This window comes from Ahaetulla prasina, chromosome 17 (genome assembly GCF_028640845.1).
Source record: "Ahaetulla prasina isolate Xishuangbanna chromosome 17, ASM2864084v1, whole genome shotgun sequence".
In the NCBI taxonomy this organism is placed as follows: Eukaryota; Metazoa; Chordata; class Lepidosauria; order Squamata; family Colubridae; genus Ahaetulla; species Ahaetulla prasina.
This window is the reverse complement of record NC_080555.1, coordinates 4,323,518-4,349,258: the sequence shown is the minus strand read 5'-3', so window position 1 is coordinate 4,349,258 and position 25,741 is coordinate 4,323,518. Positions and strand designations below refer to the sequence as shown.

The following is a 25,741-nucleotide window of genomic DNA, read 5'->3' as shown; positions in this document are numbered from 1 at the left end:
ATCCTCTCCTGCTTCTTCACCTCCTCCTCTTCTTCCTCTCTTAACACTTGGGTGTGGAGGGAGGTAGAAAAATCTAGCCCCACCCTCCCACCCACTCTACCCAAAATCTCTTCTCCCACCCAGGTTTTGTCATCTGCTGGTTATTCCCCTGCAACTTCACCACGCCGTCCACCAGCGGACCGGCTTACAGCTACCTGCCCAACTACGACGTCTGAATGTCCTCTGGCCCGCCATCCCTCTCTCTGCTCGCTTCTCTTTCTCTTTTTTTGGGGGGGAGGAGAACTGAGGCAGGGTCCCCCCCCCATTCATCAGCTGCAGCAAAACAAGACCCCCTCCAGACGAGGTGACCCTAGCTGGAACTAGCTCACTCAAAAGGCCGAAAGGGGCGCGGCCGATTGGCTGGCCTTCGAATCTCGGCGCCGTCTTACCGCTTCCTTTGAACTCCTGCAGTGGTGGGATTCAGACGGTTCTGGCGAACCGGCAGCGTGGCTGTGGGAGGCTCCGCCCACCCACCCGCCCATCCGGATGTCATCACGTCCCGTTTTTTGACGCTTTGCGCACGCCCGGAAGGCCCTGCGCATGCGCGGAGGTGGGTGCGCGGACCCGCATTTGCGAACCGGTAGCGAAGGTAAGTGAATCCCACTCCCGAACTCCTGGCCCATGGTGCACTTCTTTGAACAGCCGTCCCTGCAGGGAGAGAGACTTTTTGGGGGAACAGCTTGGACCGCGAAACAGAAATGGGACGTGCGACCCATAAAACTCTTCCCAAGAGACCAGATCCCCCCGACGTCCAAGAACGAGAGATCCCCTGGGATGAAGCCGGAATCGTTTCTGTCATCGGTAGATCAATCGATGACTCTTAATCCTGACTTTCCCTTACGAAGCCGTTGGGCCCCCAGGCAGGAGTTCAACGGGGAGGGGAGGCCTAAAATTGACATCCCTTTCAGCTTGCCCCACCCCCACCCCCCAGCCCGATTAAATAACAGTTGCTCCTCCACTTACGACCACCGATGGGAAACCAGCTATGTTTCCGTCGTTAAGCAAGGCGCTTCATTCGGCGATTCGCAGTTTGATTTGACAAACTTTTTTTATAAGTTCATCCCTGCGGTCGTTCAGCGAATTGCACCGTCCTTAAGCAAATCCTGACACCAGTACCCTCTCCCCCCCTACCACCGGCTCGTCGGGAGCCGGCTGGGAAAGGTCACAAATGACCCTGACTGTCTTTAAGTGCAAGGACCGGTTGTTGTTTTTTTCGGTCCCATCGTAACTTCTTTCACCAGACGAATGGTTGTAAGTGAAGGACCTACTGTATTTAAATGGGGGCGCTTTTGATCTCCCGCTCTAGCACCTGTGGGAGGTACAACTCTATCCCCCTTATTCCCGAAACAGGCAGGTCAGTCCCGAAAAACAGGGACCGCGCCTTCCCAAACACACAAACACAGCGTCCCTGTTTGTTGTGAGTGTGATCCCTTTTTTGCTTTGCAAGCCCCCTCCCTTCCTCCCCGGTTCCTTTCAGGTCCTGGGTTCAGATCCTGCTTATCTCTCCCTACTTTTTGCACTGCTGGGGGGGGGCAGAGTGTCCCCCCCCTCGACCTCAACCTTCCTTTACTCCTCCAAACTCGTCACCCTGGCCCCTGTTTACCTGTAAATAGACTTTATTTATTAACTTTATTTATTGAGGCTCTGCCTCATTGGCGGTTTTCAAAAAACAGACAAACGGGTAACAGTTCCGTCAGCAGATGTGTTTGAAGGCCAGCATGCCGGGAATGCTGCTCAAATCAGGCGACAACTGGCTCTTCCTTCCCTGTTTCGGATCCCTGGGGCTGATGGAAGCTGGGATCTGTTCTAGCTAGATCAGTATTTCTCAACCTTGGCCACTTTCAGATGGGTGGACTTCAACTCCCAGAATGCCCACGCTAGCATGCTTTAAGATGGGTGGGCTTTAACTCCCAGAATTCCTCAGTCTGAATGCTTTAAGGTGGGTGGACTTCAACTCCCAGAATTCCTCAACCAGCATGCTTTAAGATGGATGGACTTCTACTCCCAGAATTCCCCAGTCTGAATGCTTTAAGGTGGGTGGATTTCAACTCCCAGAATTCCTCAGTGAATGCTTTAAGATGGATAGACTTCAACTCCCAGAATTCCCCAGTCTGAATGCTTTAAGATGGATGGACTTCAACTCCCAGAATTCCCCAGTCTGAATGCTTTAAGGTGGGTGGACTTCAACTCCCAGAATTCCCCAACCAACATGCTTTAAGATGGATGGATTTCTACTCCCAGAATTCCTCAGTCTAAATACTTTAAAGTGGGTGGACTTCAACTCCCAGAATTCCTCAGTGAATGTTTTAAGATGGATAGACTTCAACTCCCAGAATTCCCCAGTCTGAATGCTTTAAGGTGGGTGGACTTCAACTCCCAGAATTCCTCAACCAGCATGCTTTAAGATGGATGGACTTCTACTCCCAGAATTCCCCAGTCTGAATGCTTTAAGATGGATGGACTTCAACTCCCAGAATTCCCCAGTCTGAATGCTTTAAGGTGGGTGGATTTCAACTCCCAGAATTCCTCAGTGAATGCTTTAAGATGGATAGACTTCAACTCCCAGAATTCCCCAGTCTGAATGCTTTAAGATGGATAGACTTCAACTCCCAGAATTCCCCAGTCTGAATGCTTTAAGGTGGATAGACTTCAACTCCCAGAATTCCCCAGTCTGAATGCTTTAAGGTGGGTGGACTTCAACTCCCAGAATTCCTCAACCAGCATGCTTTAAGATGGATGGACTTCTCCCAGAATTCCCCAGTCTGAATGCTTTAAGGTGGGTGGATTTCAACTCCCAGAATTCCTCAGTGAATGCTTTAAGATGGATAGACTTCAACTCCCAGAATTCCCCAGTCTGAATGCTTTAAGATGGATGGACTTCAACTCCCAGAATTCCCCAGTCTGAATGCTTTAAGGTGGGTGGACTTCAACTCCCAGAATTCCCCAACCAACATGCTTTAAGATGGATGGATTTCTACTCCCAGAATTCCTCAGTCTAAATACTTTAAAGTGGGTGGACTTCAACTCCCAGAATTCCTCAGTGAATGTTTTAAGATGGATAGACTTCAACTCCCAGAATTCCCCAGTCTGAATGCTTTAAGGTGGGTGGACTTCAACTCCCAGAATTCCTCAACCAGCATGCTTTAAGATGGATGGACTTCTACTCCCAGAATTCCCCAGTCTGAATGCTTTAAGATGGATGGACTTCAACTCCCAGAATTCCCCAGTCTGAATGCTTTAAGGTGGGTGGATTTCAACTCCCAGAATTCCTCAGTGAATGCTTTAAGATGGATAGACTTCAACTCCCAGAATTCCCCAGTCTGAATGCTTTAAGATGGATAGACTTCAACTCCCAGAATTCCCCAGTCTGAATGCTTTAAGGTGGATAGACTTCAACTCCCAGAATTCCCCAGTCTGAATGCTTTAAGGTGGGTGGACTTCAACTCCCAGAATTCCTCAGTCTGAATACTTTTAAGATGGATGGACTTCTATTCCCAGAATTCCTCAGTCTAAATACTTTAAGGTGGATAGACTTCAACTCCCAGCATTCCCCAGCCAGCCTGCTTTAAGAAGACTCCAATTCCACGCAAATTTCACGACACCCCCTGAGTTGCATCCAGGACCACCATCCCATGAGCGCAAATTTTCGAAACTTTGTAAAAAACAAACCAACCAAAACCCACCAACCCACGTAAACGCGGACTTCAAATGTGCGAACGACGCCTGTTTTTTACTCCTCCGAGTAAACCTCCGACATCAAGATAGGTTCAGAGTAAGACTCTCGCCCTTTCTTTCCTTGAGAAACCTTATTTGCAGATTTAAAAAAGAAAAGAAAACAAAAGGCTGAGAGAGCTCAGATGGAAGAGATTTTAGAGAAAAGGAAGTTTGTTTATTTTTTTTAAAAAAAAAGGCAGGCTTGTCCAATTTGTACGTTGCGAAAGCCCGTCTAAACTTGCCGAAACATCTGTCGGAGGCAACAGCTGCATGGATAGATCGTGCTGGGGGGTGCTAAGCGCGTTGCGCAAAGGTGCCCCACGTCGTTCCTTCCCCAGCTTGGCGTTTTGCGAAATCCAGAAAAATGAACAAATTCAGCTATCAGGATCTCAAAATGAACTCGGATGCTTCCCCAAAAAGAATTCAGTCTACGGCTAGTCCTCGACTTTAACGGCCGTAATTGAGCCCCGCGTTCCTGTTTCTCGAAGTGAGAAACCTTGGTTGAAGCGAGTTTTGCCCCGTTTTACGATTGCTATTTTTTCTTGCCGCCGTTTGTTAAGCGAATCGCTGGCCGATGTGAAGTTAGTCGCATGGTAGTTAAACAAAACTGGCTCGCTTACTGCCTGAGCTCGGGACACCGCAGCCGCCCGTCGCCAAGCCTCCGGATTTTGATCCTGTGACCAAGGGGAACGCGACAACCGTCGTAAGCATGAAAAATCATTTTCATGTGCCGTTGTCATTTCAAAGGGTCACTAAACAAACCGTTGTAAGTTGAGGACTTACACCCACCTCATCCGTTTGGAAAATCGGGGCGGCCTCCCTAAACATCGGTACCTCACGTTTATTTTGCGGGGGTTAATTTGGGGGACCCAAAAAATGTATTCCACCCCCCCACGAAAAAAAAAATCAACTGGACTTTCTCGTTTTTTGCTTTTGAAAACCTTTCGCTTCTTCTCCGAGAAGCTTCTTCGTTTCCCGGACGTGAAAATGAGATGCAAAAGCGAGACGTTTTCAAGGACAATCAAAACAAAAGGAGAAAACCCAGTTAAATGTTTGGGAAGAAAACCAGTAACCTTCAGGACAACCTTGAATGATGATGGAGAATCTCCAAAGACGCTTCATTTGGGAATGTTTTTCGCTCTTGGGAAAGCCCAGGTGTGTTTCTCAGGGTTCGGCATCTGACGGGTGTAGCTGAACAATACATACCTGCAAACATTTATCTCCATCTCTCCGTCTTTCTTATCTTTGGTATCTCTGGCGCCGGGGAGAGGAAATTCAGGAAAAATTCAGGATCCGGGCCGTTTTTTTGGGGGGGGGGGCCTAAACGAACACCTGTTGTAACTATTCGGGGAGGGAACAGGCAAACTTTTGATTTCTGCAAGTAGATAAGATGATGGGAATGCATCGTCGGATCCTTCCCACCGTCTTAAAAGATCCGGCGGACTTGGGATCCAGTCCTGGGGGGACGGAGGGAATCCTGAGTGAGCAAAAAAAGACGATTTCCCAGAACCTATTGGGGGGGGGGGAATGATACCGCTGCGGCATTGTGGGAAAAGCGAAAATGGCGGGCGCCAGCCGTTCCCACTTGGACTGAGGAAGGATCTGAAAAAGGCATAAACCTTCCTGGCTGCAGCTGTTGATCCCATCAGCGTCTCTCTTCCAAGCATCCTTCCTGGCCAACAGCTGTTTTTGTAACTGATCTCGGTTCCTTGAATGTCCCCAAAATAATAATAATAATAATCAACGAAAATTCCAGATTGAGCTGGGCAGGAGATCCTCGAAGGTCAAGGCTCCCCATCTTAGTAGGATTTATGTGTTGCCTCTTTTGTGGGTCTCTGCTTTCCCTATATCGGTGTTTCTCAACACAGCTTTAAGAAGGGCGCACGTTAATCCCCAGAATTCCCCAGCCAGCGTACTTTAAACGGGTGGACTTCAAATCCCAGAATTCCCCAGCCAGCATGCTGTAAAGTGGGTGGACTATAACTCCCAGATTCCTCAGCATGACTGCTTTAAGGTGTGTGGACTTCAACTCCCAGAATTCCCAATCAGCCTTCTTTAAGATTGGTGGACCTCAAGTCCCAGAATCCCCAGTGTGTTAAGGTTTTTCGGATTGAATGCCAAGAATTCCCCAGTCAGCCACCTTTAAGATGGATGGACTTCAAATCCCAGAATTCCCAGTGTATTAAGGCCTGTCGCGTTCAACTCCCAGGATTCCTCGGCCAGCCTGCTTTAAGATGAGTGGACTTCAACTCCCAGAATTCCCAGTGTGTTAAGGCGTGTGGCGTTCAACTCCCAGAATTCCCCAGTCAGCTTTTAAAATGGGTGGACTTCAAATCCCAGAATTCCAAGTGTGTTAAGGTGTGTGGGCTTCAATTCCCCAGTCAGCCTTTAAGATGGGTGGACTTCAAATCCCAGAATTCCCAGTGTGTTAAGACGTGGCGTTCAACTCCCAGAATTCCCCAGTCAGCCTGCTTTAAGATGGGTGGACCTCAAGTCCCAGAATTCCCAGTGTGTTAAGGTGGATGGACTTCAAATCCCAGAATTCCCAGTGTATTAAGGCCTGTCGCGTTCAACTCCCAGGATTCCTCCGCCAGCCTGCTTTAAGATGAGTGGACTTCAACTCCCAGAATTCCCAGTATGTTAAGGCGTGTGGCTCAACTCCCAGAATTCCCCAGTCAGCTTTTAAAATGGGTGGACTTCAAATCCCAGAATTCCAAGTGTGTTAAGGTGTGGACTTCAAATCCCAGAATTCCCAGTGTGTTAAGACGTGGCGTTCAACTCCCAGAATTCCCCAGTCAGCCTGCTTTAAGATGGGTGGACCTCAAGTCCCAGAATTCCCAGTGTGTTAAGGTGGATGGACTTCAAATCCCAGAATTCCCAGTGTATTAAGGCCTGTCGCGTTCAACTCCCAGGATTCCTCCGCCAGCCTGCTTTAAGATGAGTGGACTTCAACTCCCAGAATTCCCAGTATGTTAAGGCGTGTGGCGTTCAACTCCCAGAATTCCCCAGTCAGCTTTTAAAATGGGTGGACTTCAAATCCCAGAATTCCAAGTGTGTTAAGGTGTGTGGACTTCAAATCCCAGAATTCCCAGTGTGTTAAGACGTGGCGTTCAACTCCCAGAATTCCCCAGTCAGCCTGCTTTAAGATGGGTGGACCTCAAGTCCCAGAATTCCCAGTGTGTTAAGATGGGTGGACTTCAAATCCCAGAATTCCCAGTGTGTTAAGGTGTGTGGACTTCACCTCCCAGGATTCCTCCGCCAGCCTGCTTTAAGATGAGTGGACTTCAACTCCCAGAATTCCCCAGTCAGCAGACCAACTGACTTTTCCACCCCCTCCCGCTGCCTCAGCCTGGGTTTCATCCCCATAAAGAACCATGCAAGCACCAGGAGCGACTTTATAAATAGCCTTAAATAAATAAAACAGCTTTTTTATTGCTTTTCGGAAAAACAAACCATTAATGAACCATAATTAATAATATTAACATAATGCTTATTAACCCAACAGATACCCAGGCCCTCGCTTCCTGGCCCGGGGGACTCGCCTCGGGGTTCAGGACAAACCTGGGCTACAGCTGCTGCCCGTTAAATTATAACTTAATTAAATTAACTTCGGTCAGCGATCCCTTTGGCCACAGGAGAAACTTGGAGTGGGGTGGGGTTGCATCAAAAGAGATCCCCTCTGGTTCTACAGAGGGTTTAAATAGATCCACCCCTCCAGGGGGAAATTTGGGGGAGATTCTCCAGGATGGGGGGACCCCCCCCCATGAGAAGATCAAGCCAGGCTGAAGAGCGGTTCGCAAAAGAGAAGAACTTGGAAAGGTGCTATGAGGAGCATAGGAAGAAGTTCAGGCTGATGTTTAGGTAGGACAACCGCCTGGAGAAGGAGGTGAGAAATAGGTAGACAACCTAGGGGCAGGGTTAGCTGCCAAGGTTGACGTGTGGACTTCAACTCCCAGAATTCCCCCTCTACTTCCACCTTTCTTCTCTTCTAATGTGAGCAAAGGAGGACATTGGCCTGCAAAGCTGATTACTCCGAGGTCATCATCTCCAGATGTTCCATCGCTTTGGTTCCTCTCACCCCCCCACAATTTGGAGGTCCTTCAAGGGCCCAACCCTTTGGGTCAATGGTGTGAAAAGACTCTCTTCTGGAGCCACGTTCCTCAACCTTGACCGTCTTGGAAAAAGGATGGACTTCCAACTCCCCAAACTTTCCCTGGAGGACGTCAACAAGGTAGACCCAGGATCGAGTTCCACCAAGTTGGATCTCCAGGGTTGACTCCCAAGTCAACCAGGCCCAGCTGGTTATGAGACCCAGAAGAGGACTCTGGGTTGGCCGGGGAATTCTGGGAGGCGAAGTCTTGAAGTGAGATGACTTGAAGTCCAAGGGATCAAGGTTGAGAAACCAGAGCTAGAAAGAGGGTAGGGTTGGAAGGACCTTAGCAGCGTGATTGAAACCCTCGCTCCTCAGAAGGGATGGAATGGGATGAGGTAGGTTGTCCTACCCCAGGTCTGCAATTTCTCTGGTGAAGTTAGATGAAGGTTGGACGTTGAAGAGATGGGTTCCCGCCAACCAAGGGCAGAAGAACATTCGTAGAAGCAGGAGAAGACATTAACTGAGGAGGAAGCTCTCCAAGAATGAGGTAGACACAGTAGATGGGACACGTCTTTCCTGGCCGTCCCAAGAAACCGGTGGGCGTACAATACAGGCAGTCCTCGACTTACGACCGTTCGTTTAACGACGGGGTCCAAGTCCTAACATCACTGAAGAAGAAGTGACTTCTAACCGACCAGTCCTGGTGCTTCCCCTGAGGGCAGCATCCCCACGGTCGAAATTTGGGCGCTTTTGGCAACCGGTGTGTATTTACGATGGTTGTGGCATCCCGAGAGTGTGTGACACGATCGCCATTTTTCGACCCTCCCACGAGCAAAATTCCATGCGGGAAGCCGGAATCGCTTAATGACCAGATTCACTTAAGAACTGCAGGGATCTGCTTTAACCGCCGTGGCCGAAAAGACCGTAAAAACCAAGATGTAAAATTCCTTGGACGTTGCTTACCCGCGCAGGTTGCGCGGTCGTAAGTCGAGGACTACCGAGCGGAGGAACCGCGAGGCCGCCTGCTTGAGTCTCAAAAGGGGGCGTGGCCGATCCCCTATCTTCCCCTTTCCCCGACTCCTCTTGGCTTTCCCCCAAAAAGGACAAAATAAATAGATGAAATAATAAATATACTACAGGTACGGCCGGATGCGAACCCTCCAAAAGTCCAGCCGCGGTTACAGAATTGAGCCACAACAAAGCTCGGATCCGACTTTGCAAACTCGGTCTCCGTTTTCTTCGGCTTCTCCATATTTCTGTTCCCACCGAGTCCCAAAGAGGCCTTTTGTTTTCCTTCTTTTTGACTATCTCGTCCGTCTTTTTCCTCCGTTCTTTCTACATTCTCCTCCCAAATCTCCCCGGAGAGAATTAATTGAATCTAACAAACCAGTGCTAAATTTAGCCCCGTCGTGGCCGTTCCTGGCTGCTTTCTTGCCTTTCCTCCCCTCTCCCTGGTCCCAGATCTGACTCCTGCTTCGCTTAACGTCCAAGCCCATTGTCTGTGGCAAGCCGAGAAACAGAAAAGACCCCTCCCCGATACCAGCCTTTGCCGAACAATTTGAGTCTTTCGGCCCTGGGTCCCAAGCAACGGGGGTCTCTTTGCAAAGACAGGCAAGGGGAGAACCTCTCCACGTGAGCTCCCAGCCTCCTCCAAAGTGGGAAGAGGGGGACGGGAAGAGTTTGAGACCCCTGCCCCACATCCTAGGGCCAAGAGGCCCTATTTGCGTCCTCGCCGATTCTGTAGCACCTCCAAAATTCGGGCTTTCTGCTTCAGCCACTGGTTGGAGAGGCGTTTCGCAGGCTTGGGGAGGAAGAAGGTGTATTTAAGACGAGGGGTCTTCTGATCGGACACCACCAACGCTTGCACGGTGAGCGGCTCTTTCAACGGTCCCGGGCCGGTGATCATTTCCATGGGTTTGGTGGCCCCTGTGTAGCGCAAAGTGACGCCGCCCCGAAGGTGGATGTCCTGTTCGGAGGGGATCAAGATGTAATTGCCATTCAGGGCGTAGGAACCGTCCTGCCGGCGGAGGGCCAGGTAGATGCCGTCACTGGATGAGGCCGAGCTGCTGATCTGACGGATTAGAATGCTAGTGGCTCCGGCAGGGATGGTAACCACGTCGTTGTAGCCGTACCTGCGGGTTGGAGAAATAAGATGTAGGAAGGTGAAAGGCTGACCTTGAAAAGGACGGAGATTCACTACGGTGTTTATTGCTTTATAAGTCGCTCAAGATGGTGGATATACTTCCTCCTGTTTTCCCCAGAACAACAACAACCCTGCAGGTTGAGCTGAGGAAGAGGGACTGGTTCAAAGTCATTCGACTGGCTTTCATGCTTAACACAGGACTAGAACTCACCCTCTCCTGGTGATTGGCCCGAAATCACCCAATTGGCTTTCCTGCCTAAGGCGGGACTAGAATTCACAGTCTCCTAATGATTGGCCCAAAGTCACCCAATTGGCTTTAAGATCTAAGGTGGGACTAGAACTCCCAGTCTCCTGGTGATTGGCTCAGTCACCCAGCTGACTTTCATTCCAAAGGCGGGACTAGAACTCCTAGTCTCCTGGTGATTGGTCCAAAAGTCACCCAGCCAGCTTTTCTATCTAAGGCGGAACTAGAACTCCCAGTCTCCTGGTTTTTAAGCCAGCTTTTTCACCCTGCAATTAAACTGGTCCTCTTGGTTCTAAACTCAACTAAGTGAGACAGGCGGTTGCAGAAATTTGAAATCCATCGATAAATAAAAGCATCAGGTTGCCCCTTTCCGTCTGTTTATTTTTTGCCATATTTATATGGCCCACCCACCCCAATCGTAGAGAGCCAACAACCACAATTACAAAATTAAAATCGGGGTTGAAAAAAAAAAGAGTTAACGTTTAACGTTTAGCTCTCTTCCGGGTATTCGCACCCCATGTCTTCCTCTCCAATCTCAGTGGGACCATCCAACCCTTCAAAACGTGCCCGGAATATTCTGGTGTCCCGAACGCCCGAAGCAACTCCTCATCGTACAAGCTCCTTGTACACGTGGCATCGAATTTTTGTAAAAATAAGAAATATACAGAAGGAGCGGTTAGCTTGGCAGCTGGGCAGGCTAACTTGCTGGACCCAAAAAAAAAAAATCTCGCAGGATATAGGAGAAGGTGACTCATAATTTACAATTTGTAAGAGATTTTTTTGGGGGGAGGGGGGCGGTGGCGGGAAACCAAAGAGAAAAAGCGGCTTTGAAATCACAGGGGATCCAAGCGCGTTACATCTGGAAAAGCCAGATGTTTCGGCATGGGTTCGCTCGGGCCTCAGCTGTAAAACTCCCAAGCATTTGTTTTCAAACTTGATCAATCCTGTCGGGGAATTACGCTTGGATGAATGGCTTGGGTCATAAGGAGTGGGAAACGTAGACTCAAGAAGGTTGGAATTGAGGGGCCACCCCAAAGAGGAGGGGGTTCGGTTTATATACCAAAAGCCCCTGAAGGCAGGACAAGAAGCAACGGATGGAAACTCATCAAGCAGAGGAGCAACCTGGAACGAAGGAGATATTTCCTGACGGCGAGAACGATTAACCAGCGGAACGGCTTGCCACCAGGAGTTGTGGGTGCTTCATCACGGGAGGTTTTTAAGAAGAGACTGAACAGCCACTTGTCGGAAATGGTTACAGGATCTCCTGCTTGAGCCGGGGGCTGGACTGGCAGACCTCCAAGGTCCCATCCAGAATCTATTCTTGATTCTGAACTGGGAGTTTCAGTGTGCTCTGTTGCTAAAAAATGCTAAGGATGGAAGGGTGCAAACCGGAAGGAAGGAAGGAAGGAAGGAAGGAAGGAAGGAAGGAAGGAAGGAAGGAAGGAAGGAAGGAAGGAAGGAAGGAAGGAAGGAACTTTAGAGGTCTTCTACTCCAACCCCCTCCTCAGGCAGGAAACCCTATACCATTTCTGGCTATTCAATCTCTTATTGAAAACCTCCAATAATGGGGAAGTAAGTAAGTAAGTAAGTAAGTAGAGGGCAGGAGGGAGGAGGAAAGGAAGGAAGGAAGGAAGGAAGGAGGGAAGGAAGGAAAAAATAGAAACACAGTTGGAAGGGACTTTAGAGGTCTTCCAACCCCCTGCTCAAGCAGGAAACCCAACACCATTTCAGACCAAGGGTTCTCCAATCCCTTTTTTTAAAACCCATCTTTTCAACATCTTACGCCCAAAGGCCACTTACTGAGGCTTGGTGAAAGACCGATAGACTTTGGTGCATCGCGAGTTGTCTCCGCCGCACACCATGCATTTGTCAAACTTCTTCTTGGACCCGATGACGCGGTCGCAGCCGGCGTGGACACAGCGTCCCTGGACACAGACCGAGGTAGAGTCCGGCGAGCAGGGCGTCCCATCGGCCACCTGAAAGGAAGGAGCAATCCCGATTAAGACCCGTTCCCTCGATCTGCGGCGTATCTAGATGATGGCAGCCGCCGGACGAGAACTTGGCGACCGCCGGAGCACGTCTGGAGGAAGATATCCCCAAACGCTCGCTGAAGTCCCGGTTTCCCGGCCTTAAAACTTACCCTTGGCTCCAGCACGTAATAGTAACCCAAGGCATGGGACTGGCATGTCAGCTTGCATTGATCACGCTTGGCCACGCCGCTGTAACGTGGCACCCAATCCATGGGCGATGGATAATCTTTGAACATGTCCGTTCGGTGGTTGTACGCGGCGCACTGCTGCTCGCGGAAAGTCAGAGCTGGATGAAAAAATTAAAAAAAAAAAATCCCATCCGTGAATCAATTTTGGGAAGGGAAAAAACAAGTAAAAAAGTTCCCTGTCGTACGCCGAGGATTGCCATTCTTACCGTCATAAGTCGAGGACTTTACCGGTGGTCCTCGACCTACAATTTCCACTGAGCCCAAAATTTCTGTGAGACAGTTGTTAAAAGCAAATTTTGGCCCATTCTACCACTTTCTTTGCCACAATTGTTAAGGGAACGCCGCCGTTGTGGAATTAACGACGTGGTCCTTAAGCGAATCTGACTTGGACTGTCAGAAGGGCAGAAAGTCGAGTGATCCCCGGGGACACTGCAACCGTCGTAAATATGAGTCAGTTGCCAAGCATCTGGGTTTTTTGATCGCGCCATCATGGGGATGCTAAACGGTCGTGGTAAGTGTGAAAAATGCTCTTTTCTGTGCCGTTGCAACTTCGGTCACTAAACAAGCTGTCCTAATTTGAGGACTCCATGTGTTTTACCTTAGATCTCTTCCCCTCTAGATTCTAGATTACTAACCCCTGCAGAATAGAAATCTTTTTTCTTTTTTTTTTCAGTCTTGCGAGCCAAGCGTGTTTCGTTTTGGAATCTCACTCTGAAATTCCTCCCGGCTTGGAGCAAACATCTGTCGCCAGAGCATAGTTTGGCTCCGGTCTGGCATTCATGGCTGGTCATAAATCAGGGGGGAAAAAATGGGACCCTCCCTTCCGCTGACCCTTTGCGCTTGGAAATTGTTTTCCCTGGCTTGAAATCCTCTCATTGTTCACATTTTTTTTTTTTTGAACGAGGCGCTCTTGCAGCCCATCCAAAAAAAACAGCAACCGTGAAGGTGGTTCAGAGATCTTTGGAAGAGCTGTTCGTTTGGGTGAAATAAAGCACCTGGGCTGCAGATAAAACCAGGAAAACAGCAATAGATAGGTAGGTAGATGAAAGATAGATAGATAGATAGATAGATAGATAGATAGATAGATAGATAGATAGATAGATAGATAGATAGATAGATAGATGAAAATAGGATAGATCGATGATAGATATAGATGATAGATAGATAGATAGATAGATGAAAATAGGATAGATCGATGATAGATATAGATGATAGACAGACAGATAGATAGATAGATAGATAGATAGATAGATAGATAGATAGATAGATAGATAGATAGATAGATAGATGAAAATAGGATAGATCGATGATAGATATAGATGATAGACAGATAGATAGATAGATAGATAGATAGATAGATAGATAGATAGATAGATAGATAGATAGATAGATAGATAGATGAAAATAGGATAGATAGATGATAGATATAGATGATAGATAGATAGATAGATAGATAGATAGATGAAAATAGGATAGATCGATGATAGATATAGATGATAGACAGATAGATAGATAGATAGATAGATAGATAGATAGATAGATAGATAGATAGATAGATAGATAAAAATAGGATATAGATGATAGATATAGATAGATAGATAGATAGATAGATAGATAGATAGATAGATAGATAGATAGATAGATAGATAGATAGATAGATAGATAGATAGATAGATAGATGAAAATAGGATAGATAGATGATAGATATAGATGATAGATAGATAGATAGATGAAAATAGGATAGATAAATGATAGATATAGATGATAGATAGATAGATAGAGATAGATAGATAGATGAAAATAGGATAGATGATGGATAGATGGATAGATAGGTAGGTAGGTAGAAGGATAGATAGAAATAGAGATAGAGATAGATGAATAGAAATAAAAAAGATTGTTAGAGAGAGATGGATAAAAATAAGATAGAGATTGATAGAGATAGATAGACAGAGAGTGAGAGAGAGAGATGGATAGAGATAGATGGACAGAAATAAGAGAGAGAGAGATGGATAGAAATAAGAGAGATAGAGAGAGATATTGACAGATAGAAATAGAGATAGAGATAGATGAATAAAAATAAGATAGATAGATATAGATTGATAGATAGATAGAAAGAGAGAGAGAGAGATGGATAGAAATAACATCCTATCCTATCCTATCCTGGTTCTGTCTGGTTCTATAGAACCAGAAGTACCACCCACCCGGATGTCATAAATTACAATCTCTGCATGCGCAGAAGCTTCTGCACATGCAGCCCCATTGTGAACAAGTAGTACAGGTAAATAGAATCCATCCCTGATATAGATAGATACAGATTAGATAGACAGACAGATAGCTAGATATGATAGATATGATAGGGGTAGAGATAGATATGATATATAGGGATAGATAGATGCTATCTATCTGTCTGTCTGTCTGTCTATATAGATATATATCTCTGAGCTTACCGTTTCCATCCGGGCATTCCTGCACGTTGCAAGAACGGAATTGAGTCCGCTTCCCCTCGCAGTACTTGCCGCCGTTCCGGGGAACCGGTTTGTTGCATTCGCGGGTTGAGTACTGAACCCCACCGCCACAAGTGCGGGAACAGTCGCCCCACGGCCCCCAGGGGCCCCAACCTCCGTTGGTGGGAATCTGCAAGGATGAGAAGGGATCGAGTGAAGAGAACGGTGCAAAATGTAGAAGAGAATTTTTTTTAAAAAACCCAGAAATCTCGGATCCTGCATTCTAAATCACAATCACAGAGAGGAGATACAGGTAGAATAGAATATAGAGAATAGAAATAGAACAGAATACAGAGTAGAGTAGAGTAGAGTAGAGTTAGAATAAGAATAGAATAGAATAGAATAGAATAGAATAGAATAGAATAGAATAGAATAGAATAGAATAGAATAGAATAGAATAGAATGTAGATATAAAATAGAATAAGAATAGAATAGAATAAGGATAGGATAGAATAAGGATAGGATAGGATAGGATAGAATAAGAATAGGAGAGGAGAGGAGAGAGAAGAGAAGAGAAGAGAAGAGAAGAGCGAAAAGTAGATAATAAAATAGATAATAGAATAGAATAAGGATAGGATAGGATAGGATAGGATAGGATAGGATAGGATAGAAGATAATAAATAGAATAGAATAAGGATAGGATAGGATAGGATAGGATAGAATAGCAGAAGCAGATAATAAAATAGATAATAGAATAGAATAAGAAAAGAATTAAAATAGAATAGAATTAAAATAGAATAGAATAGAATAGAATAGAATAGAATAGAGAATAAAATTAGAGTAGAACAGAACAGAAAATAGAAAATAATACTACAGGATAGAATGGAATGGAATACTTCATTTGGCCAAACAACCGCTTGTTAACTCGCGGACTACCTGCGCGGTTTTGGATCTCGCGCGATCGAACTTACATTGTAGGCCTTCAGCTGCGTGTGGCTGATGCATTCCCCGCTCATGCAGCTCTTCCCTTCCCCGCAGGGCGTCCCGTCGGCCCAGGGGAAATACTTGGTCTGGCACATGAACTGCCCGTTGATCTGGCCGGTGCACCAGAGGGAGGAGCAGGGCGGGTGCATGTTGGGGCAGTGGCGGGATTCGGTGCCGAAGCTCAGCTGGCATTGCTGGTCCACGTTGTAATTGTTGCCGGGGAAGACGGCGGGCAGCTTCAGGGGTTCGTGGGGTTTGTCTAAGAGGCAGGACCCTGGACGGAGAGGAAGAAAAAACAACGACGAGTTTTTAGAGATTGGCGTATCAAAAATTCAATTTTTCAAACATTGCTTTTCTGTGGCATGAATGATTGTGAAATGCAGGTAGTTTCTCGACCTGGAACCATTAGTTGAGCGACCAAAGTCACAACGGCAAAGGAAACAACGGTTTTTCACACTTAACGACCGTTGCAGCGTTCCCCAGGGTCACGTGATCAAAATTCAAACGCTGGGCAACTGACTCGTATTTATGACGGCTGGAGTCGAGGGATCCCCTTTTGCGACCTTCTGGGCGACTTATGACCATGTTTCACACGTGCGATTCATGTTTATGACGGTCACAACGTCCCAGAGTCACGTGATCCCCAGGAGTGGTATGCACTTTCCTTCGCTACCGGTTTGCGAACGTGACTGCGCGCATGCGCAGAGTTTCAAAAACAGGACGTGATTACATCCGGGCGGGTGGGCGGAGTCACCCACAGCCACCGCTACCAGTTCGTGCAATCCGGATAGAATTGCTGAATACCACCACTGGTGATCCCCTTTTGTGACCTTTGGAGCAGTGCTGGGTTGCAACCGATTCAAACCGGTTCTTCCGAACCGGTAGTAAAACCGGGGGAGGCTCCGCCCACCGGCCCCAACGTCATCAGGAAGCTTCTGCGCATGCACAGAAGCAAGCGCGGGCACGCGAGCAAAGCAAGTGCCACGCATGCGATCCCGCTGCGAACCGGTAGTACAGGTAAGTAGAGCCCACCCCTGCTTTGGAGGAGCAAAGTCAATAGGGAAGCTGGATTCATTTAACGACCGTGCGACTGATTGAACCCACTGCGGGAATTTCCTTAACGAACGTGGCAAGAAGAGTCATAAAACGGGACAGAACTCCCTTAACAAATTTCTCGCCGAGCTAACTTAAATTTCGGCCTCCGTTGTGGTGGTAAGTTGAGGAAAAAAAACCCTATTTTATTTTATTTTTAAAATCTACTATACCGGAAGAGGCAATTTTTCGCTGAGCAACTTAACATTTCGGGCTTCATTGTGGTCGTAAGTTGAGGAATACCTGTATTTTATTTTATTTTTTACAAAAAATCTACTATAAAGGAAGAGGCAAGTTCAGGAGAGCCAAGAATGAATGCGATACGGACGAGAAGAGAGACCGAATCGTACCGTGGCCATTATCCAAGAAATCGGTAATAAAACGGCCGCTACACGGGGACCACATCTCGTCAGGATTGACCGGAGACATGACGGAGGCCATCATGTGGCGGGTGTTGCTATGACGGTTCAGTTCCTTGCAATGTTTGTCGTCGTCGTGCAACATATTGAAGACGTGACCTGCGGGTCGAGAAGGATTATTTTAATTCTGCTTCTGTCAGTTCTCCCCTCCTGAGGCAACCAGGGAGATATTCCCTTAGTTTACGTTAGTTCACGAGAGGGAGGCTTGCTGCCCTTCAACTCAAGTTTCTAGTCCCTCTAGCGGCCTTTCGAAAGGGGTTGACAAAGATTATGCGCAAATAAACCCAGGTACCAAAGTATTGTTGTAAAGATATTGGACACACAATAGACCAAGATTTGCTGAGCAGAAACAAGTATGTGGAAATATTTGAATTATTATCCAAGTGTTGATATTAGCAGATTTTATCTCTTTCTCTCTCTCTCTCTTTCTCCTTTATTCTTTTTCACTCTTTCTCTCCTCTTTTTCTCTTTCGTTCTCGTTCTCGCTCTCTTTCTCTCCTTCTCCTTTTGCTTCTTCTCTCTCTCTCTTCCTCCTCTTCCTCTCTCTATCACTGTCTCCCCTCTCTCTCTCTTTCTCCTTCTCTTTCTTCCTCTCTTTCTCCTTATCATTCTTTTTCTCTTTCTCTTCTCTTTCTCTCTCTTTCTCTTTCTCTTCTCCTTTTCCTTTTCCTTCTCTCTCTCTCCCTCCTCTTCCTCTCTTTCTTTCTCCTCTTCCTCTCTCTCCTTCTTTCTTCCTCTCTTTCCCCTTCTTTCTCTCTCTTTCTTTCTCCTTCTCTTTCTTCCTCTTCTTCCTTTATTGCTCTTTTCCTTCTCTCTCTCTTTCTCCTCTTTCTTCCTCTCTTTCTCCTTCTCTTTCTCTCCTTCTCCTTGTCCCTCTCTTCTTCCTCTTCCTCTCTCTATCGCTCTCTTCCTTTCTCTCTCTTTCTCCTTCTCTCTTTCTCTCTCGCTCTTTCCTCGTCTCCTTTTTCCTCTTCCTCTTTCTCTTTTTCATTCTCCTCTTTCTCCCTCAGTAAAACAATTTTTTCCGCCTTGCTTTAACAGCATGGAGAGAACCTCAGCCTGATAAGGACAGTAAAAACGATGCTATCGCTTTCATCTAAAGCTGTGATCGGATAGTCATTTCCCCTGACAATAAATCTCGTTGATGTTTGTCAGAATAACTGAGTCCAAAGGGGCCTTGGAGGTCATCTAGTCCACACCCCCACTCAAGCAGGAGACCTTCCACCATTCTGAACAAAGGACTGCCCAATAAAAGGTGGAGCGCACCCACAACTTCTGGAGGCAAGGAGTTCCACTGGTTAATGGTTCTCATTTCTCCTTAGTTCTAGGTTGTCTGATTTATTTCAAGCTAGAGAACTGCCCAATAAAAGCCCAGTTTGATTGGAGCGGAGTTAAACTGCTTAGTTTATTCAGATTAGGGATATCTGTCGATTTAATCCCACTTACCCAATTCATGGGCCGCGGTGAACGCTGACTGGAGCCCATCATCCTCGACTATGGAACAACTGCGGGCCGGATCACAGACGGTGCCCACATCTGCCATGCCCAGGGTACCACAGCTGGAGCGTCCGCAGAGATCCTGCCAGAAAAAGAGAGAAACGTGCATTGTGAATTATTGTTGTCCCCTCGCTTCAATCATGAGGCTTAAAGTTCCCTAACATCTGTGCCGCCAGGTACGAAAGAAACCTTATTTTTCATGAAAAATACAAACTGAGCTGGAAGCTGACATCCTTTCAAAGCTCAGCCCCATAACTCCTAGGTCCAAAAGCTGAATTTGGGATCTGTTGTAACTGCAGGAATTCTAGGGAATTCGAAATGGCAAAAAGGTTCGATCCAAGAATTTGGAAGTGCCTGTTTTTTATTAAAGCAATTTAAGTTGGCCAGGAATATTCTCAGCCTCGGAAACTTGAAGATGGGTGGGCTTCAAGACTTGGACTAGGGGTGAAATGCTACCGGATTGGACTGGATCGTGCAATCCGGTAGCGATCGCGGCCGGTAGTTCATCGATCCGGTAGTGATGGCGAAGCTCAGGTGTCATTATTTCCTGGTTTTAACCAGGAAGTAATGTGTTTTTTTACTTTCTGTGCATGCACTTCCGAGCCGGTAAGGAAGGTAAGTAGATTTCACCCCTGACTTGGACTCTCAGAATTCCCCAGCCAGCCTGCTTTAAGATGGGTGGATTTCAACTCCCAGAATTCCCCAGAAAAATGCTTTTAAGGTGAGTGGGCTTTCAACTCCCAGAATTCCCCAGAGGCATGCTGGGAGTTGAAGTCCACCTGTCTGAAAAATCCCCAAGGTGGTTAAACACCATCCTAGAAGAAACTCCAGGTAGCTTTTGTTCCAATTTCCTTCTAGGAAATCAATCTTTTGCGCCTGGCCATTCCCGCGTTCTCCATTTTGTGAAAGTGCACGCGAGATGCTCTTTAAAGACCACCCACCCCCCAAGTTGCCGCTGGCCCTAAAAAAAGATTCAGGCCTCTTTTAGCCAACTCCGATGCCTGCGAGATGGGACAGGTGCAATAGTGGTATTTAGCTGTTCTCTCCGGTTCAGGCGAACCGGAAACGGCAGTTGCGAGATACCCTGGACAGGTGTATCGTCTCACCTGTCTGGTGAAGAGAATGGCCGTGTCGAAATGCTCGGGGTCTTTGTCGCTGGCTTTGTTCAGCCCTTTCTGCCAGGCGCAAAAATTGCGGAGGGTCTCGGCCGCGTTCGAGGTGACCCTCAGCCCGTCCTTGGCTTCTCCGATCACCACCAGCCTGGTCACCACCAAATTGACGGGGTTCCGGACGCTCGGATGGCGGAAGAACTTGGCGGCGGCCGCCATGATGGTGAGCAGGTACGGCTTGAGTCCTGCGCCGTGAAAGCGCATCATTTCTTCGTCGGCCACGACCAGGGTTTCCACGTAGCGTGGGATGGAAGCAAAGCGCTGTGGGGAGAAAGGGAGGCACACAAGGTTGAGTATAGGAAGTCTAGCCTAGTGGGGATAAGGGTTAGGGTTAGGCTAGAAATCAGGAGACAGTGAGTTCTAGTTCTGTCTTAGCCACGAAAGCTAGATTTGGGTCAATCGCCAGGAGATGGTGAGTTCTAGTTCTGCCTTAGGCATGAAAGCCAGCTGGTAACTTTGGACCAATCCCCAGGAGACAGTGAGTTCTAGTTCTGTCTTAGCCACGAAAGCTGGATTTGGGTCAATCGCCAGGAGACTGTGAGTTCTAGTTCTGCCTTAGGCATGAAAGCCAGCTGGTAACTTTGGACCAATCCCCAGGAGACTGTGAGTTCTAGTTTTGCCTTAGCCACAAAAGCCAGCTGGGTGACCTTCAGCCCTCTTTCTCTCATGCTAGCCCACCTCACAGGGTTGTTGTCATGGAGAACATAGGAGGAAGAAGGTGTATTGGACATGGGATTTTTTTTAAAAAAAAATATTATTTCCTAGAAAAGACCAGAAGGAGGAAAACAGGAAACCAGGGAAGACACCAACTTGTGGCATCACTTCTTAAAAAATGTCTTAACTCCCAGAATTCCCCAGCCAGCATGCTTTAAGATGGGTGGATTCCAGGTCCCAGAATGCTGTCTGGGGAATTCTGGGAAGAGGAGGAGGAAGAAGAGGAGAAGGAGGAAGAGGAGCACCGTGGGGTCCTTAGTGCTCTCTGAGCGCCATTGTTTTCCTGCAGACGTCTTATTACCCAACTAGGTAACATCATCAGTGTTGGAAGGAAGGAGATTTTTTTTTTAGTTCAAAACTTTTTTCAAGAAGAAGGACATTTTGGGGACGGCGTGCCGGTTTCAAACCCACAACCGAATCCCCCGCAAGCTGGCTTGATTCGTCTCCCAGCAGCCCAAGCGGTCTCCTCTTTTTAAGCTCTTCTCCGGCTCCCTGAACATCCATCCATCCATCCGGCCTTGCGAGAGTTAACTCTCTCCCGTTGCTTTCCAGGCAGCCAGATTTGGCTGCTGTGCTACGACTCACCCCACCCTACCCCGGTCTGGCACAAAGCCCCCTTAAAGTCCTTAAAACTTTGGTACAGAAGGAGAACGGGCCCGGGGAGATTCTCCAGCAGAAAGCTGAGCACCCCCAGAGCATCGTGGCCCTACTATCCACAGCTGCATTTCCACAACTGTCTGTGGAACAGCTCCCCCCAATTCCTGGGCCACCAGTCCACCAAAACAGCCCCAAAACTCAGAGCTGTTCCCCCCTCCCACAAATTTTGATCCCCAAACCCTTTCCCCCCCAAAACCCATTCCCCCAGAACCCTCCAGCTTCTGCAGCCATCCTTGACGGTTGCATTTAACCCAAACGCATCCCCCTAATTTCCACTCGCTGGAGCGAGTTGACTAAACCCAGGAGGAAAAAACCAGATGTTTAAAACCAGTCGTTTGTCGTGAAAAACCTAATTCCACCCCCTTTTTCCTCTCCCCCCCCCCCCCACACCCTCCAGTTGTCTCTGGCTCGCTTGGGAGGAAATTCCTGCCTTCGGAAAAAGAAAAAAATCTGCTTTAACAGCCGGGCGTAGCTGGGGCCAGGCACAACCTGGGGCGACATTCACACAACTGTTAAAACCAGAGGCCAGCTGTTCCAGGCAAATATGAGGTGTTTTTTTTTCTCGACAAGCTCCGAGACAGGTACAGCTGCGTCTCCCTATCCAACACTTTGGGGAGGGGTAAGTCAGGAGGGGGAGGGAGATACCGAACCCCCAAAATTGGAGTGAAAGCTTACAGCAAGTGGGGTTCAAGCCGTGGGGCCGGAGGATCGGGGCTGGATTAGACAGCTGGGGTTTTACGCCGCCTGGAAAACATTTGTCCTCTTTGTGCATCTTAATTTTTTATTTTTATTTTGATCGGTTGGGTTGTTTATGGGGTGCCTTTGCTATGATTTTTGTAAACAATTCAAGGAGGTGGACGTACTTAATCCTCCTCCTCTTGTTTTCCTCTGCAACAACAACAACAGCCCTGTGAGGTGGGTTGGGCTGAGAGGGAGGGGACTGGGTCAAAGCCACCCAGCTGGGTGGCTTTTCATGATTATTACAGGACTAGAACTCACCGTCCCCTGGTGATTGGCCCAAAGTCACCCAACCGGCTTTCGTGCCTAAGGCGAGACTAGAACTCACCATCCCCTGGTGATTGGCTCAAAGTCACCCAACCGGCTTTTCTGTTTAAAGCAGAACTAGAACTCACTGCCTCCTGTTGATTGGCCCAGAGCCACCCAGCTGGCTTTCATATCTAAGGCAGGACTAGAACTCACTGTCTCCTGGTTTCCAACCTGAACCAGGGGTGAAATCCAGCAGGTTCTGACAGGTTCTGGAGAACCGGTAGCGGAAATTTCGAATAGTACGGCGAACCGGCAAATACCACATCTGGCTGGTCCCAGAGTGGGGTGGAAATGGGGATTTTGCAATATCCTTCCTCCAGGAGAGGGAATGGGGATTTTGCAGTAGCCTTCCCCTGCCGCGCCCACCAAGCCATGCCCAAAGAACCAGTAGTAAAAAAAAATTGGATTTCACCACTGGCCGGAACCCTTGAGATCAAACTCTTGTATATTAATAATTACCATAATAAATTGGAGGACCCCGTTTTCGGCTTTAGATCTCCATCTTGCTATTAAACCAGTTTTTTTAAATTTGATATTTTATTTTAAATTTGTTGGGATTCTTGTCGTTTTATTGGCTGTACACCGCCCTGAGTCTTCAGAGAAGGGCAGTATAAAAATATGAATAAATAAATAAATAAATAAATAAATAAATAAACCCAGTTCCCATATCCTTTTCGAGTCATCCGTGGCTGCAAATTCTTGGTTTGCAATGCCCTCCCCTGGTCTGTCCCACCTCTGTTCTGGAAACTCAAATCAATGTTGAGAAGCAGACTTCTCTATTTGCTGCTTTCCAGAAATAAGAGCTTTTTGCTGTCTGTCTTTACTCTGTGTGTGTGTGTGTTTTTGTCCTTGGTGGTCTCTGAGCCTGGTGGTTTTCTCGCAGACGTCTCGTGACCCAACTTGGTATCGTTATCAGTGCCAACCCTCTCCTCTCAATGTGAACTAGTTGGGTGATGAGAAGTTAGCGTCAGATTTCCTTCCAGAACTATTGCGGTTTAGTCCTTGTTAACTCTGGCTATCGTAGGGTTTTATTGTCTACTTAAGACTATAATTGACAGCCTTCTGGGGCAGGACCCTGCTCCTGCTGGATCTGAGGGATAATCTTGGCACCAGGTGACTCTGGTGCTCTGTTTTAAGGAACACAATGGTAAATTGGGTCCATGGGCTGGGGGAGATGCCAAGAAACGTTTTCCTCCCCAAATGTGGGGCTCTAGACCAGAGAAAGCTGTCTAAGAATGAATGTTCTCTCAGAAGAACCATCCAGGACCCCAACCTACCAGAGAAAACTTTCTAAGCATGAATGGTCCCTCAGAAGTTCCAACCAAGACTCTAACCCAACTGAGAAAACTCTCTAGGAATGAATGTTCCCTCAGAAATTCCAATCAAGACCCCAACCCAACTGAGAAAACTCTCTAGGAATGAATGGTCCCTCAGAAATTCCAATCAAGACCCCAACCCAACTGAGGAAATTCTCTAGGAATGAATGGTCCCTCAGAAGTTCCAACCAAGACTCTAACCCAACTGAGAAAACTCTCTAGGAATGAATGTTCCCTCAGAAATTCCAACCAAAACCCCAACCCACCTGAGAAAACTTTCTAGGAATGAATGGTCCCTCAGAAGATCCAACCAAGACCCCAACCCACCAGAGAAAACTCTCTAAGCATGAATGTTCCCTCAGAAATTCCAACCAAGACCCCAACCCAGCTGAGAAACCTTGAGCATCCTCACCAACCACCCCTTAACGAAGCTGGTGGACCTATCAACTGACCTTGGTTCTCCTGGGAGATGCGCCCATCTTCTCCCACAGCTTTCCTTCTTCGCTGGGCGCGCCTTCCGGCGCCTGCGCACCGACCCCACACATTGGCTCATCCCCTTTGTCCAACATCTTCTTCCTCACCACGTGGGCCTCGGTTTCTCCTGCCTGGTTCAGGGTTCCCCCTTTCAGAGGCTGGATGTGGTATTCGGTGCCCCGATATTGCAGCACCCCAATCAAAGAGGTCCCATCAAAGTTGATTGCCACGATCGATTCCGGATCTGAATTGATTGTCCCGGTGTAGTAGTTGCCCCGTTCGGTTCGAGTGTCTACCACTAGCTTCAATCTGCCCAAATATTGGACGGTCAAGTCCTTGGAGAAAAAGCTAGGGTCTTTCTCTAAATTGAGGACCAGTTCTTCTCCATACATCTGCAGCCGAAACGACAGATGTCGGTCCAAATCCATGTTGTAATCGAGGGAATTTTCATTCTCAAGCATGCCGGATGGGTCTGGGCCCCCCAAAACTGACGTGACATTCAATTTTTCAGGATAAACTATTATTTCATCGTATCTGCTTGAAGGACCCCTTTGGGTTGCCGAGCAAGCCAGGTTAAAACAGACGATGATCAGCAGGAGAAACATTGATAATTTTTTTTTTGGGAGGGTACAGTCAATTTAAGAAGAAAAGGAGGGGTAATCCCCAAAATTTCTCTCCCTTATCGGAGAAAACCAAGGATAATTTTTTTTTAAAAAAAAAATCCCCTACACCCAGCAGCTAAAAAAGGCAGCCGATCATGTAACGTTTCCCCCAGGGACAAAATGCAAAACTAATTTTAAAAAAACGAACAAGGACACCGAATTCCTCCGTCTCTTTTTGCAGCTTGCAACTCTGAAGTTGATAAAAACTTAACTGAGTGGGAGAGGAGGGAGAGAAAAAAAAATCAGATCAAATGAAAAGAGATTCCGCTCTGCTTTTTTTTCTTTTTTCTTTTTTAAGTCGCCGAGAGAAATAATCGGAGGGAAAAAAAATGGGCTTTGACAGATATGATATTTCTCCTTTTATTTTATTTTTTCTGAGCTGCCAAAATTTTTTCCTCCCTTCCTTGCAGCTGACTTGAGTTTTCTGCGGGATGCAAACGAATTGCCCGGTTGCTTTTTGTTTCTTGCTTCCAGATCTTAGAAAGTACCAAGAAAATATATCTATATAGCTATATCTCCTTATTTGTCACCCCTGGCTTTTCTTCTCTTTGGAAATGAAGTGGGTAGAATAAAAGAATTGGTAGAAAAAAACCCAAAAGAAAAAGGAATCAACTCGAATCCCAGTTAGTTAGTTTTCTCTTCTGTTGTAATCCTTTCTGAGTTTGTGGATGTGTGGATATGTGGATGTATACATGTCCATCTATGTATATATATATATATATGCAGTTAGCCCCACCTCCTCTTTCTTTCCATTGGCTTTGTCAAAATGAGAAAAGGATGATGATCAAAGACGTAATGCTATGAATAATAAGAGG

General features: G+C 47.1%; 2 protein-coding genes across 6 annotated transcripts in view; one reads left to right on the top strand and one right to left on the bottom strand.

Moving 5' to 3' along the window:
• LOC131186554 (palmitoyltransferase ZDHHC3-like) overlaps window positions 1–10,585 on the top strand; it is a 21,923-nt gene extending 11,338 nt beyond the window's left edge. Inside the window, exons 9-10 of one of the 5 annotated variants that reach the window (XR_009152387.1) lie at window positions 124–628; window positions 10,108–10,585. Coding sequence is in view for 1 of the 5 variants with exons in the window: in XM_058160260.1 (XP_058016243.1) it covers window positions 124–215 (92 nt within the window). In the remaining 4 variants the exon portion in view is untranslated. Of the gene's footprint in view, window positions 1–123; window positions 4,971–10,107 lie in introns of those variants that run through there. The other 4 variants (XR_009152386.1, XR_009152385.1, XR_009152384.1 and 1 more) reach the window with 4 other exon arrangements.
• Window positions 6,507–25,741, bottom strand: ADAMTS4 (ADAM metallopeptidase with thrombospondin type 1 motif 4). Its single transcript, XM_058160259.1, has 9 exons — window positions 24,243–25,741; window positions 19,994–20,317; window positions 18,837–18,969; window positions 17,322–17,489; window positions 15,867–16,153; window positions 14,899–15,085; window positions 12,374–12,549; window positions 12,034–12,209; window positions 6,507–9,978 (listed from the first exon to the last, which is right to left on the bottom strand). The coding sequence occupies exons 1-9, from the start codon at window positions 24,867–24,869 to the stop codon at window positions 9,564–9,566; spliced, it is 2,493 nt and encodes an 830-aa protein (XP_058016242.1). The 5' UTR covers window positions 24,870–25,741; the 3' UTR covers window positions 6,507–9,563.